General features: G+C 37.8%; 1 protein-coding gene across 1 annotated transcript in view; it reads right to left on the bottom strand.

Annotated features, from left to right (window-relative positions):
• The window catches only part of LOC118323916 (transmembrane protein 198-like), a gene marked incomplete at its 3' end in the record, with an annotated part of 5,194 nt that extends 257 nt beyond the window's left edge, over positions 1-4,937 (bottom strand). Inside the window, exons 1-4 of the mRNA XM_035655986.1 lie at positions 4,741-4,937; positions 2,935-3,247; positions 1,269-1,844; positions 1,011-1,138 (exon numbers count right to left, since the gene is read on the bottom strand). Of these exons, the coding sequence (XP_035511879.1) occupies positions 1,011-1,138; positions 1,269-1,844; positions 2,935-3,088 (858 nt within the window). The remainder of the gene's footprint in view (positions 1-1,010; positions 1,139-1,268; positions 1,845-2,934; positions 3,248-4,740) is intronic.
• Between the last annotated feature and the right edge of the window lie 8,876 nt (positions 4,938-13,813).

Below are 13,813 nucleotides of genomic sequence, written 5' to 3'. Positions count from 1 at the left end.
TACTGCACTTAAGTACAAATTTGAGGTACTTGTATTTTACCTGGGTATTTCCATTTTATGTAACTTTATACTTCTAATCCACTAAAATATTGTAGTTTTTACTTCACTTTTAGTGACACCTTTAGTTACTAGTTACATTTCAATACCCTTCCTGTCCAGTGAAAACTATGTATCTCCTGATTTGGTGATTTAGATTTTTTTAGGATAAAGTTTTCCTTTATGGGTTGAAAAATGTGTCCTACTTTCTAGCTGAATAAGCTGCTGTCACAAAGCTGAAAACTTTATGTTACTTAAGATAATTCCTGGTTCTTTGATTATTATTGTGTTTCACTGAATGACGTTGAAAAAAGAACAGGAATGTTTCTCTGAGCTCATGAGAAGTTGACTTTTTAGAGATACAGGACAGTGATGCTACAGTTATATGATGATTTTATAGAATATGATACATTTGCCTTATATTAAACCACCACACAGCATCCTTTAACAGCAGTAAAATAAAACTTACATATGAATGCCGCAGTAACTGACAGGGAGCATTTTACAGCATGAGCACTTTTACATTTGATAGTTTAATTAAATTTTATGATGATACCAAAATACTTAAAGCCCCTACAAGGAACTTTCATTTTGTGCTGATTCTGGCGCTCCCTGTGGCCAAAAGCGGTAGTGTTTCCACCACCTCGTTTCATAGATTACAAGAGGAATGTAACCGAATCTGACCCTGCAGGCATGAAGAATACCTGTATAGAAAGAGTCCTCTGACTGATGCTCTCGTTTGTTTATGTAGGTCATATAGAGGCATCAGTATTAAACTGAGACTGTTTCATGGCCAGCTAAAAACTCTGTGTAGAATATTTACGTTAGATTTGAAAAATGACTGACGTAAGGGTTTTTCTTCCATCACTGGAATTTAAAACATTAATGGTGAGGGCTAAACTGCTTCTCTTAAGGAATGAAAGCTGCATGAAATTCTCATGCTTTTTAAACACATTTTAATGTCAGCCACTGACCGGTGCCAGGACGTCTCCTGCGTAGCGTTTCAGCACTGGAGGCCTGCGTCGACGGTGTGGTTGAGGTCTTCTCCTTGACTCTCTATGTCTGTGCTTCTTGGCATGTTTCTTCTGTTTTTTGTGTGAACCTGGGAAACATCCAAAGGGAAATCATGAGTATATAATATCCCAGGAGGCTGTGAGCTCTGGGGGTCATATTGAACATAAAAACAGCCTGAATTTGAATGCATCAGTAGCTGTATATTTAATTAAACTCACCTTCTATGTGTGTTACTCCTTTGGCAGTAAACCTCCATTGCACCAACACACCTATCAGGCTCATAACAGGCCATATCCCGGTGATCGCCCAGTTAAACCAGCAGAGTGGACGTGGGGAAACTTGACACAACATATCATACACCTGATCTGGCAGCATGAATGTCCCCAGCAGGTAATCCACACACAACATCACAGTGGTTGCTCCAAACGCAGACGTGTAGATGATGATGAACAGTTTCTGCCACTGAAGTGTGAAGACAGCAGTGACAATGCTGGCAGCCAGTACGGCACTGAGAGGCACCCACAATGGAGTAAGGCTGTGAAACTGTCCGATAACCACCAGGATGGAGAGGCAGAGCAGGCTCCCCAGCTGTAGGCCGCTGAGGAGGAGTCCCATAGTGGACACGAGCATGGTCATCAGCCCGCAGAGCACGCCCACGCCCAGGCCGATCCCTGCCTTTGTCTCTGTCCCCAGCTGGGTGTCCAACACAGGCTCCTTGTGATACAAGAGGAGTACGGCCGCTGAGCTAAGCATGAAGCCAGAGAAGAACATGACCATCTTGAAGCAGCGGTATCCTAAAAAGTGGAATAAAAACAAAGGTTATGATTATGAGTTTCAAAACTCTTAAAGGTTATATGCATGATAATTAAAACATTATTATAGCAACAAACAACTATTTGCTATGTAAAGTTTCATATTACAGCACTTTCACTGGTTTCTTGACTTTGACTCAAATCTCACTGAGCTGCTTGGACGACCCTGCGGATGTCGATGCGTCACACATTACTGAAATACATTTTATAAGTGAGTTTGTTCCAGTATAACGTCCAACTCCAACATCTGTCATTAATATTTTTCATTTGAGTAATGTCAGAGCTCAAACTCCAATTTTTGGTCATGATAGCAACGTACAAAAGAGAAAACACAACTCTGACAAAACTGTCTGCGCCTGCACCACTGAAACTGCTGTTTTGCTTCAAATTATTAATTATTTACATTCTTAAAATTCCTAACAGGCAACAGTAACATTGTCTGTGAGAGTTAGTGGGAACACAGCGAGTTGGCAGCGAATGTGTTTGCATAATGTCACATGTTTGAGGTCCATAGGACACACTACTCCTAATCACACTCACAGTTTGTGTTTATTGGATTTTTGTCCACATATTTTCTCTGTGAAAACAGAGACAGAAATAAGGCTATGTTGAACTCTTTGGCCTTATATTGTTGTGTTTTTTTTTATTTGGTAATACTCCCTCACAGCATTGTACTCAACACACTGCAACTGCCTGGAAGTTGTTTATAAAAAAAACAACATTACTGTCACCTCACATGAGCTTTTGTCAGGTTTAACACAGTGAAGCAAGTGAGATGTCATACAGTGCAACAGGTGGCGCTTCATTAATGCTGCCTGTGTCAAATTCAGACGCAAGACTACCCATCTGCCTCCTCCAGCTTTGTGTTCATCCACCCTAAACCCCTGGCAGCTCCCAGACACCTGCCACTGTGGGTTTCAAGCCGTCAGGTGAGCTAATGAAACATTTAGAGAATGAAAACACTGACAGCAGGGGCGTGTTGAAATACTGACTTTAAGTAGCCTGTCCTCACCTCTATAATTCAGGCACATTTGCTAATTAATATCAGTTCTGGCATCATGAACATACATACCGAAAAAGCAGTAGATGAGGCCAAATGAGAGGCAAACAGAGCACACAATAGATGGGATGACTTCATGCTTGATATTAATCTCAAGCGTACATATGTCCACCTCAGCTAAGCCAGCTCCTGGCTCCTCAGTAACAAAAAGTGAAGTGACTGCCATCTTGTAGGAATATTGCTTCTACTGCTGTTGTGGTTGAGCTGGATGTGAATCCGCTTTGTTCATTGAAGAGGGGAAACTGGAACGTCCTGCATGTGGCGTCCAGGGAAAGAGGAAGCTCCTGTACGAAGAACTCGTACTGAACTGTTTCCTGTTGTGCACCTGCAAAAAGACAAAGAGTGTTTTTAAGCTGCCATTACAACATAAAGTGAGCTCTGTTTCCCTCCCCTGGCTGCTAACTTTAATCATCAAGTCTTATGAACATCCTGGGAAGTAATCCTTCAAAATATTACTTTTATTCCATTTGAAACGTCATTATGCTTTCAGGTGTCGTTATCTAAGTGGATATATGAGAGAGATATATGGCTCTTTCCCATGTGCAATTCCCCGTTCAGGAACCAGAGAAGGAAACTGGGGATCCCCTCTGAGTTTAACGTCTCTCTTTCCTGGTTCTTTTGTTTTAAGAACAGGATACAGATGAGGAAATGACCTGGTGGCTTGGTGCTATCATCATACAGGCTTATTGTTCTGGGCATATGCTTTGGTACTTGTTTACTACATAATATAACAAAATCAAACAGCTCAACAATAATACAACATAGTCATAGCGACAGTCTTCTATTTAAGTAAAAGTACAAAAATATTAATATCAAAACTATATTTAAAGTACCATAGGTAAAGTACTCATTATGTAGAATGGGCGATTTAAATATAATTTATATTATATTATTGTATTATAATAATCAGTGCATCCACTTGATATAAGCTGATAAAGTTGGAACTAATCTTAACTTATTATTATTATTTTTTTTTACTTTGTGTACTGCTGGGTAGCTTATGAATTCCCCCCAGCAAATCAATGGTCTTATCTTAACATATAAAAATGCACCATAACCATTTATTTATCATATTTTGTATTATTAATATGAATCCGCAAAGCAACTAGTAGACTAGACTTAGAGTAGATACATTTAGTGGAAAGAAGAAAGTAGAATATTTGCCTTTTAATTGGACTATAAGTATAAAATGGAAATACTTAAGTAAAATACAAGCACTTCAAAATTGTTAAGTACAAATATGTAAGTAAATGTATTTAGTTACTTTCACCACTGGTAACAGCTTTGCATCACTTTAAAACTTAAATAAACCAATGTAAATAATTATTTTTTTAACTCCAGGAGACTAAAGATGTATAAAGCGATGAACTGGTTTTTATTTACTCCTCTCCTGTTGGCTCAGACTTGGTTGTCTAACTACAGTGTGTATTACTGTGAGCACTTCATAAGCTGTTCAGGCAGATCCTAGGGTCCAGCAAGGGAATTAGAGGAGCTTTAGCAGGTGAGTGATCCTCCTGCCTGTTTATCTCCTCTTGTAAAAGGTGAGCGTAGAACACTTACACTTTGTCACATGTCCCACATAAAGAGTAAAGCTCGGTGGAGGGTGAAAAGCTACTAAAATAATTCCTTTTTTATTGTTTTTGTTCAAATTCCACTTCATGAAAAATGTTATTAATGTAACTTCATTCTACGATAAGTGACAGTTTCATCATCTACAAGATTAAAGAACTTCATATCAAAATAACAGTGATAAAGACAGAGCTAAATCTCTGAAAAATGAAAGCATGACAAGAAAAAAGTGTTATTTCCATGGCCTACCTGAAATGAGGCATGTCTTCACAGAGTATACATGAGCTTTCACAGAGAAACAAAAGTATCTTCAGTTGTAGTTTTATCAAATTCCAGTAAACGCAGCAGGCTGTCAGGAGTTTGTGACTGTGTGGTTCCCTCTTTGAGCTGTGGGTCAGACTCAGCGTCCGACCTGTGCTCATGTGAACAGCTGACGCCTGACTCTGAGAGGGAGACCATCTGCTGCCAAGTCCAAGGCCAAGCCAGCTGAGAGCTCAGCTCTCCTTTCCCATGATCCTGCTGGAGCCTAGGCTCTGTCTCTGCATCATCACTTCAGAGCTTTATTTCTCTCAATGTGCCACTTTCAATTGAGGTTAAAGCTTGCTCAGGGTAAAGGGATATTGTTGTGAACCCTGTTTTGACCCCTAAAATGTATTTTATTTTGAGACTTTTCTAAAGAATCTTGTTTAATCTTTGTTATTGGAGGAACTTTTCAAGGACATATTATGTCTAGTCTAGTAGTAGTCCATACGCGGGGTTTTTAGCTATTTAAAATAAATATACTTAAAATGATACTTACAAAACTAACTAAACTAAAATAAAAATGTACGAGAAATGTCTTTAGTTTTAGTCTTTGACAGTTTGGTCAAATCACAACAAGCTTAAGACTGGGTTACATGACTGTGAATCAACTGCCCTCACAAAGTGTTTGTATTGTAATACCTTTTCTTGCCCCCAAAGAGGCACCATATTATTGTTTTAAAAAACTAAAACTGACAGTGAAACTAATGAAAACTAGCCTAAAACTAAACATTTTTAAACAATAAAAACTAAACTGAATTGGAAGCTAAAAACTAAATACTGAAACATATTAAACTATAATAACTCTGGGTGCATTGGGTGTATTAACGTATGTTCAATAACCAGAAATAGCACACCGTCATGTTTACCAATCTGGCTGCTCGTACATAGTTGTACCAAAGGGAGTAGAGAGATAAAAATGATTATGACTCACTCTTTCTATGGGCAGAGTTAATTAATCATTTCCTTTGGGAGAAAAGTAACACAAATAAATTCAGGCAAACAGGGTGACAAACAAAGTCTCATAATCCATTTATTTTCTCATGATAATCTAACTTTTAGCTGTATTGTCTTCCCTCCACATGCAGTCCCTATGATCACATGCACTTACAGTACGTCTTAATATTTGAAGCAGCAAGACATCACACCGATATGAAGCTATAAGTCTCCCGCTGTAGTCTGGAGTGCAACAGTTGAGCCGTACAGTACATGTGTTCTCAGCAGAGCACGAAGGCTGAATTATGGCACAAACACAACAGCAAATGTCAGGGGGGAAGGAGCAGATTAATAATGACAGCAGAGATCGTCACAACTGCAGGGACACTGAGCTGCAATAAGGTTGACATCGCCAGTGAAATGGAGCTGTCAGGCTGAATTAAGTTCCTCTGGTGACAAGTGTAATAAAGACAGCTTGTAGGCTTTTTCATCAGTCAAATATGTCTTTCTATCGTCTGCTTCAGTACATCAAAGGAGAGTCTGCTTTTAAAAGAGCTGAGAGATCAGGTAAAAACTGACAAAAGTACTTTGTGAGAAAAAGGTGGAGGGATTATTTAATTAATTTTTTTATTTTTAGCCACGCTACCGGCTCTAGGGACGGCAACATTGTTCTGTCAGTCGGTCAGTCAGTCCACCACTTTGGTCCAGACTGAAATATTTCAACAGCCATTTTATTGACTGCCATGAAATTTCATATAGACATTCAGGTTCCTCACAGCATGAATTATAATTTCTTTACTTTTCCATCAGCAGGTTTATGACAAAATACCTACAAAACCAACAACATTCCCATCACACTCAACTGTACTTTGTGTTTAGTGCTAATTAGCTAGTACTAACATGCTGACACAATAATCTAAGATGGTGATGGTCAATATTATCGTCTCCCTGCCAAACATCAGCATGTTAATTGTCATTGTGAGGATTTTCTCTTCAAAAGTTACGTTGTTCTATTGTGTTATAGGATACGCTTGCATCGATGGGTAATTAAGGAAAGTAATCAATTTAAGTTACTTTAACATTGTGATACTTGGATTAGGTTACTGACCTTTTTTAACAGGTAATTAGTAAGTATAGCAGATTAAATTTAAAGTAAACCTCCAAACCCTGTTAATGTACTTCAGAAGCATTTTGTGTTGGTTGAAATTCTCTTTACATCCCAACAGTGATCGATAAATCTGTATCAGTAGCAGTCACAGGCCTGTAATAAGCCCAGCCATCATTTCATTTGGACTGAATGAACTGATTCATTGGCCGATCTGCCTGTCTACCTTCCTACTTGTCTACCTTCACACACACTGCCCCCCCTACTGCACTCACTGCACATGACCAGAGTCTCCCACAAGCCGGCCGGGCAGTTATTATTAAAGTTACCGAGCTAGTCGCTCAATAATAGCAGAGAAAGACCAGCCGAAATGTATAGTTCCACCTGTACGCACAACAGTTTGCACAGCTAAACAAAGCAAGAAAAGAAACACAGAAGTAGAAAAAGGCTACGAACAAAAAGTCTGTATAAAACAACAGATCAAACAATAGTAGTTTAATTATAGTTTCAACATGAAGACATGTAATTGTGTGGTTTTGTTTGTTTTAGTGGGGAATTTGTAATTTTCCTGAACTTTGTAGTCTAACTGTAGTATTCGGGTCTGGACTTTTCTATTGTCTTCTATTTCTATATGTTCTTCTTCTTCCTCCGCCTTAAAAAAATCAAACAAAACATTTATGAAGTGCCTTTGTCCAGAAAACAGGTACTGGTTTAGTTCAAAATCGGGCATTGACATTGGCCGTTTAGGTTACCAGGTGGCCAATCAATGTCAGTTGCAATCGTATGCCTGGCTGCCAAAACTCGTTGGCAATGTCTCAGTCTTGACTCTGTCTCTCTCAGTTGAGGGACGCTGTTCAAAATGTATCCGTCTCCCCAATGTTATCTCCTCTATAGATTTAATGGCCCAAAATTGCTTATTTCAGGCTTCTTCTCTGTCCACATTTCTCCATTTAGGCCTACCAGACATCACTAAATAATAAACATTTACAGGGTGAGAGTACAGTATAGAAAAATCCTCTCCTCCAGGGACACATAAAATATGAATTTACAACGCACTATTGACGGCCGTGTGATCTCTGTGTGCGATTGCAGAGATGGGAGTATTGATCACAACCATTTCACCTCTGTACATGAAATGTGTTTTCTACCTGAAAGAGCCACTGAAGAGAGGTTACAGTGACACTGATGTAGATGAATCCCCTCTGTGTTTACAAGTGATAAACAGTACAGATAGACCCATCATCTGTTTATTTATGATCATTATTGGTCATTAAACCCATCAAATGTACAAATTCATTATGTTAGACATTGATCAGGAAGGTTTTATAATAATGTTTAATATCCTTCAGGCAGCAACAATACAGTAATACTGCAGGGTGGTTCCTGTTTTGGCACTTCAGACATTTGCATACATGTAATGAATCAGTATGATTAGTTGTTGTTGCTGAGTTCCTCAAGGTTGTATTTGTACTGAAAAAGGGAAAAAGTTCAAATTTTATGGATAATTTAACTAATTTTAATCCAGCACTCTAATTGTTCCTTATTTTCCATGTCACATTTTCTTTAAATATATTTATTTCATATGAATCATTTCCAAAAAATGTCCAATTAATCAATGTTCACCATTTTAATAGAAAGTACAATGCAAGTGTTCAATTAATGATGTTTGCATGAATTAAAACACATGATTCCCAAACTGAAAAGCTAACACTACATAAGTAAATACACAGCTTTTTTTCTCATCAGTAGTTAAATGTATGGATAGTCAGACTTCTGCTTAACACACAGCAGGTATGCATGATCACTCTTAGAAGATTATCCCTTTTCATCCCAGCATGTTTTAATCAACAAAATCCTTATACGGGTTCATTCATACCTCACACAGTTTGCTTTTTCTGAGCACTTTATATTTTTAAAGAATGTAAATGTAACATCTCAGACAATAATATTGACAGAAAACCAAACATTCAGTGAGGCCTCGGAAAGGTTCAAAGTACACTGATAACCACAAATCAATATAAAAATGTTTGCTGTGGCTGGATAATGATGAAAGCTTTGCACATCTAGTGAAGCATACACTCACATGTGTGCTTTATCATCACAAGCCACGTTTTTATGCTACATACTCATTTATGAACTCTTCTGAATTCTTTAAAACTTTACACACCTGGATTACGCCATTATTATAAAGTAGCAACAAACATTGGTGGAAGAAGCAATCGGATCCTTTACTTTACGGATTTAAGGGCATCTAGCAGTGTAGTTGCAGATTGCAACACCCTCACTTCTCTCTACTCTTCCAAGTGCGAAGGAGGAACAACGGTGGCTGCAAAACACTTAAAAAAAATGCGAAGGTCCTAATCTAGAGCCAGGGTTTGGTTTTTCTCTTCTGGGCTAAAGTAGAAACAGACAGACTCCACAGGAATGAAGGCTCATTGTAAGGTAACAGAAACACAACAAGTCTTATATTCAGGTGATTCTACACTAATAAAAACATCAATACTATATCTGTCTGTACTAGACTGTACAAACCACCCACTTCAACTCAGTTTGACACTCTTCCCTCAGGCTGTAGATTTAGAGAATTCTGTTCCTTGTGCAATAACTCTGCTTAATCTGCACATGTAATTGAACATCTTAGAGAGTGTAGTTCTTGTATTATTGTGTTCTGAATATAGTAGGTACAGGAAACATTTTTTTGTACTTTTATTTTGTGTGTACTGTATTGTTTTTTATGACTGCAAGTGAAGTTTCACATCTGCGATAATACAATGATTCAACTATAATAGAAACTATTTTTCTGGCTCTGCTGCAGCAGTTTTGTTCCTGTTCATTTAACGGTGTTAGAAACATGTGTAGTAATTTTAAAGGTCCAGAATGTAACATTTAGGAGGATCTATAGGCAGAAATTGAATAGAATATTCATAGGAATGTTTTTTATTATGGACACATAAGAGAGTGGCTTTTCATCTAACTCTCTTCAAGTAAGCAAATAAGTATATTTCTTAAAATTCGGAACTATTACTTTAAAGAGAGCAGTATACTTATCATATCTTCTTTTACCAAAAATCATCAGAGAGGAGCAGCTTTAATGTTTCAATTAAAAAACTGTATTATTCAAGCAATGACATACTGTCTCATGTAGGCTTTTCTGAAGAGCAGAGAAGGTTTTACACAAACAAACACATACAAAAGACTCATTCAACTCCCTAAACATGTACATGCACATAAACAGCTGCACATCTTCAGCACAATCACTTTAATCTACAGCACAGGATAAAAGCTCAGGCCGTCTCATAGCAATTGTCCTTAACCTTCACGTTGAAGTAGGTCTCTGATGCTAATAACCCCCTGATTCTAAATGACTGTATATAAAATATTCAGGAGAGGGTAGGAGAACTCAATGCATTGAGAAATACAATGCTATATTGTTCCAGTGTCATACAATAAGACAGTCATATGTGGCACTGGGATGAGGAGACTCTCTTTAGGATTTAAGCCTGGATGTCTAATGAAGAGCATCAGCTCATAAGTCATATTTACAGCCCGCTGACGGTTTTATGAGGCGTAGCATCAATAAATTCAGAGTAATAAATGGAGGATTTTCTATTCCAACACTTGTTGGTGAATAGACTCACATGGATGCTCTGATTGTGCCACACTTCACTGAGCATGCAACGAGTTCATACTGATAAAAAACTAAAATAAGTGACGTACACGGTCCCACAATTCAACCTGCAAAAAATTAAAATAATATTGGCTGATAATTTACAGAAGCTGCATCTGAAATCAGTCATTTGTTCTCTCTTTCATCAGTGAGCTGCAAACTGAGATTTCATACACTTATAAATCATCGTTTTCAGGGTTAGAATCACATATAAAATACAGAGATTGCATCGTGACATTGTTGGCAGGAAGTAGTTTGCATGTACATGGGCACCATTATTTTCTTTTTGTTCCATTGTGGGAATCTTTGAGAGCTCTCCACAGCGGATGAATTCACACACTTGGACACTCGAATGAATGGGTGGACAGAAAAATACTACATGGGAGTAATTTTGGCGACAGCAGGAAATTGGCAGACTCACTTAGATGATGGGGTAACAGCTCTGAAAGCAGCTCATTTAAGTTTATAAATTTGAAACTGTCACTGGCATATTTTGAAAGTTGTAGCTCTGATATAATCTGTCATTTCCTGTAAGTACAATGCAAAACATTCATTAGCCGCCAGAATATGTCTCGTCTTTGGAATAGGAGTAAACATTTGTCTCTACACTGTTGTTTCTTGCGTAATTTGGTCTAATGAGGGACTTGTACCGTTAGGTGGCTACTCTGTCTCAATCTCTGCTGTTGTGTTTGCTACTGGCAGGGGTGGGAGGGTTATTTAAGAATGTAATACCTTTACTAATTACCTGTAGTAACCTGGTCCGAGTATCACAATATTGTAAGTAATGTAACTTGATTACTTTCTGATTCTTTAGGTATACCTTAATACCAAATAAAGACTATAAGACGACAGAACAAAGTAACCTTATAAAAGAAAATGGAAACCAACATTTTTTTGAATTTTTAAAGAAAAACTGGCAGTAAAATTTTTTTTTTCTGCTTTAAAAACTTGTGTAATCTGATTTCCCTCCTGTAACTGTAATGGATTACAGTTACCTTTTTTTGTACCCTGACCTGTAATCTGTTACAAGCCTGGCCACTGCTAACAACAGGCAATAATGACTGACTGAACACAAACTACCTCCTTAACATCAACACAACCAGAGAGCAGCCTCAATAACAGTTAACTTACTTTTCCGTCACAGAACAAGGTTTACTTGGATTAAGTCCTGGGGAGACTGTCTACCGTGTTGCTATGGTAATTAATTGGCTCCATATTGAGTGCACTGCCTGAACCTACAGTGTCCTTAATGTAGTTAAAGATCCCCTCAGACATGTATTAAGACATATATACAAATAGTCTGCTTGGAACAATAATGTGTGTTTTTATCTGAGAAAAAAAAATTATTTCCACATTAAAATCTGTAAAAAGGCATTTACTCCTTTTGTTGTTATTGTTGTTGTCATTGTTTGAGTTGCCTTGTCATGTCTCATGTCTTCTTGTCTTAATATTCATCACAAATCTTGCACTAATAAAAACAAAAGACAAAATAAAGGAATACAAATAACCAAATATCTTAATAAATAAATTAAATTGAATTAGAGAATCTATGAATATGATATTTTTTTTATTTCTAGTTTTAAGTTAAGTTTTCCTGCTGGACACGAGCTGTCTTCTACTTCACTATTAAGTCCATTCTCAGTGTGCACTTGTGGCTTCAAGTTTCTTTTTTTTTAATTATATTGTAGTAGACAAGGTAACATTCATTGGTTGAAGAGGTTGGGAACAGTGTATAGCCTCAAAACGGCATATTATCTCACACAATAATTCACCATTTGTATGAATTTCAAGGTCTTTCTGTACATTATTTACAGAAATGTGTGAATAGAGTAATATATATGTGAATCAGGGTCACAGTCCAGTACAACACCAATATCCCTGCAGCAACTGGATGTGACAACCCACCTTTATTTGGGAGAGCAGTGCTCCAGCGCACTTCAGAAATCATGGTCTGGTGAAGGCAGAGTTACATCATCATCAGCACACAGAGGTACGGATGAAAAATCCCAAAGCCAAATGCTCTTTATTACCTCAGGGTGGAGCTGTACAAATTTCATGGCAATCCATCAAATAGTTGAGAGATATTTCAGTCTGGACAGGAATAGAGCAACCTACAGACCACATCGGCACCATTACAGCTGATAAAAAGGATCTCTTACAGGACCTGACGACTGCAGTCTGTCTTCTAAAGCACATTCAAACACGCTAACTTAATATATTTAGACTTCATCAGCTGCGTTTAAGCATGTCACTAAATATAGGAGACAAGTAGATTTATTTCTTTAAATATTTGACTCGCTCATGACCATATTTTACTCTGTACTTTAAAGCCAGGAATTAGAGGTGTAACAAGAAGTTCTGTTTATACGACTGTCCTCTGTGTATCATAAATAAACCACACGGCTCACCTCAGCTTCTACAACAACAAATGTTTCACCCAGAAGTGCGATGTCATCTAAATCTCATCTAAGCTTCTTTTATTATCAGCTGGAAGTCTCTTTTCTCATTTCTGTTTGATTTGTTTAGTTGATAAAAGGTAGAACATTTTATTTGATTACACTGATTTAAAACCAGTGGTTTAGAGCGACTGGGGCTTCAGATCACTGAATACTGAATATTGCGTTTTTCTGTGTAGCAGAAGCAGATTTTGTCTGCTTTTCAAAAAATAAAACAAAACAACAACACAGATTTATCTTGTGATCTTGGGAGGGTTCCTGACCCCGAGGGTGGGAGCCACTATTGTAAACAACACTATATCATCTACACTGCAACTGGGAAATAAGTATAAAGATATTAAGCTGCAGCACTGCTAATTATTGTTAGGGGTGTCCTGCCCTTGATGCCATGATTTCATATTTGTATTTAATAAATCCCATTTTCCCCTCTATTAAAGGACCAGTGTGTAAATGGTAAATGGACTGTACTTATATAGCACCTTTCTAGTCTTACGACCATTCAATGCGCTGTACACTACATGCCACACTCACCCCATTTGCGCACATTCATACACTGATGGCAGTGGCTGCCATGCAAGGTGCCAACTGCTCATCAGAACGGAAACTAAGCATTCACACACAGTTATAGTTATAGTTACAGTTATATATATATATATTATCAGGAGCAATTTGGGGTTCAGTATCTCGCTCTACCTCTGAGCCACAGCCACTACTAATGGAGAAGTTTCAGATTGCAACAAACTGAACACGACTTGCATCTGTATTTAACACCCTGGGAATGAGTACGGACTGTGTAGGAGAAACTACGATGGCCACGAAACTCACAAAAAGGCGAAGGGCCCTATCTACAGCCAGTGT

This window comes from Morone saxatilis, unplaced genomic scaffold (assembly GCF_004916995.1).
Source record: "Morone saxatilis isolate NCDOM2014 unplaced genomic scaffold, NCSU_SB_2.0 Contig15, whole genome shotgun sequence".
NCBI lineage: Eukaryota > Metazoa > Chordata > Actinopteri > Moronidae > Morone > Morone saxatilis.
Note: the sequence above shows the minus strand (reverse complement) of the source record. Positions and strands in the feature narration are given on the sequence as shown.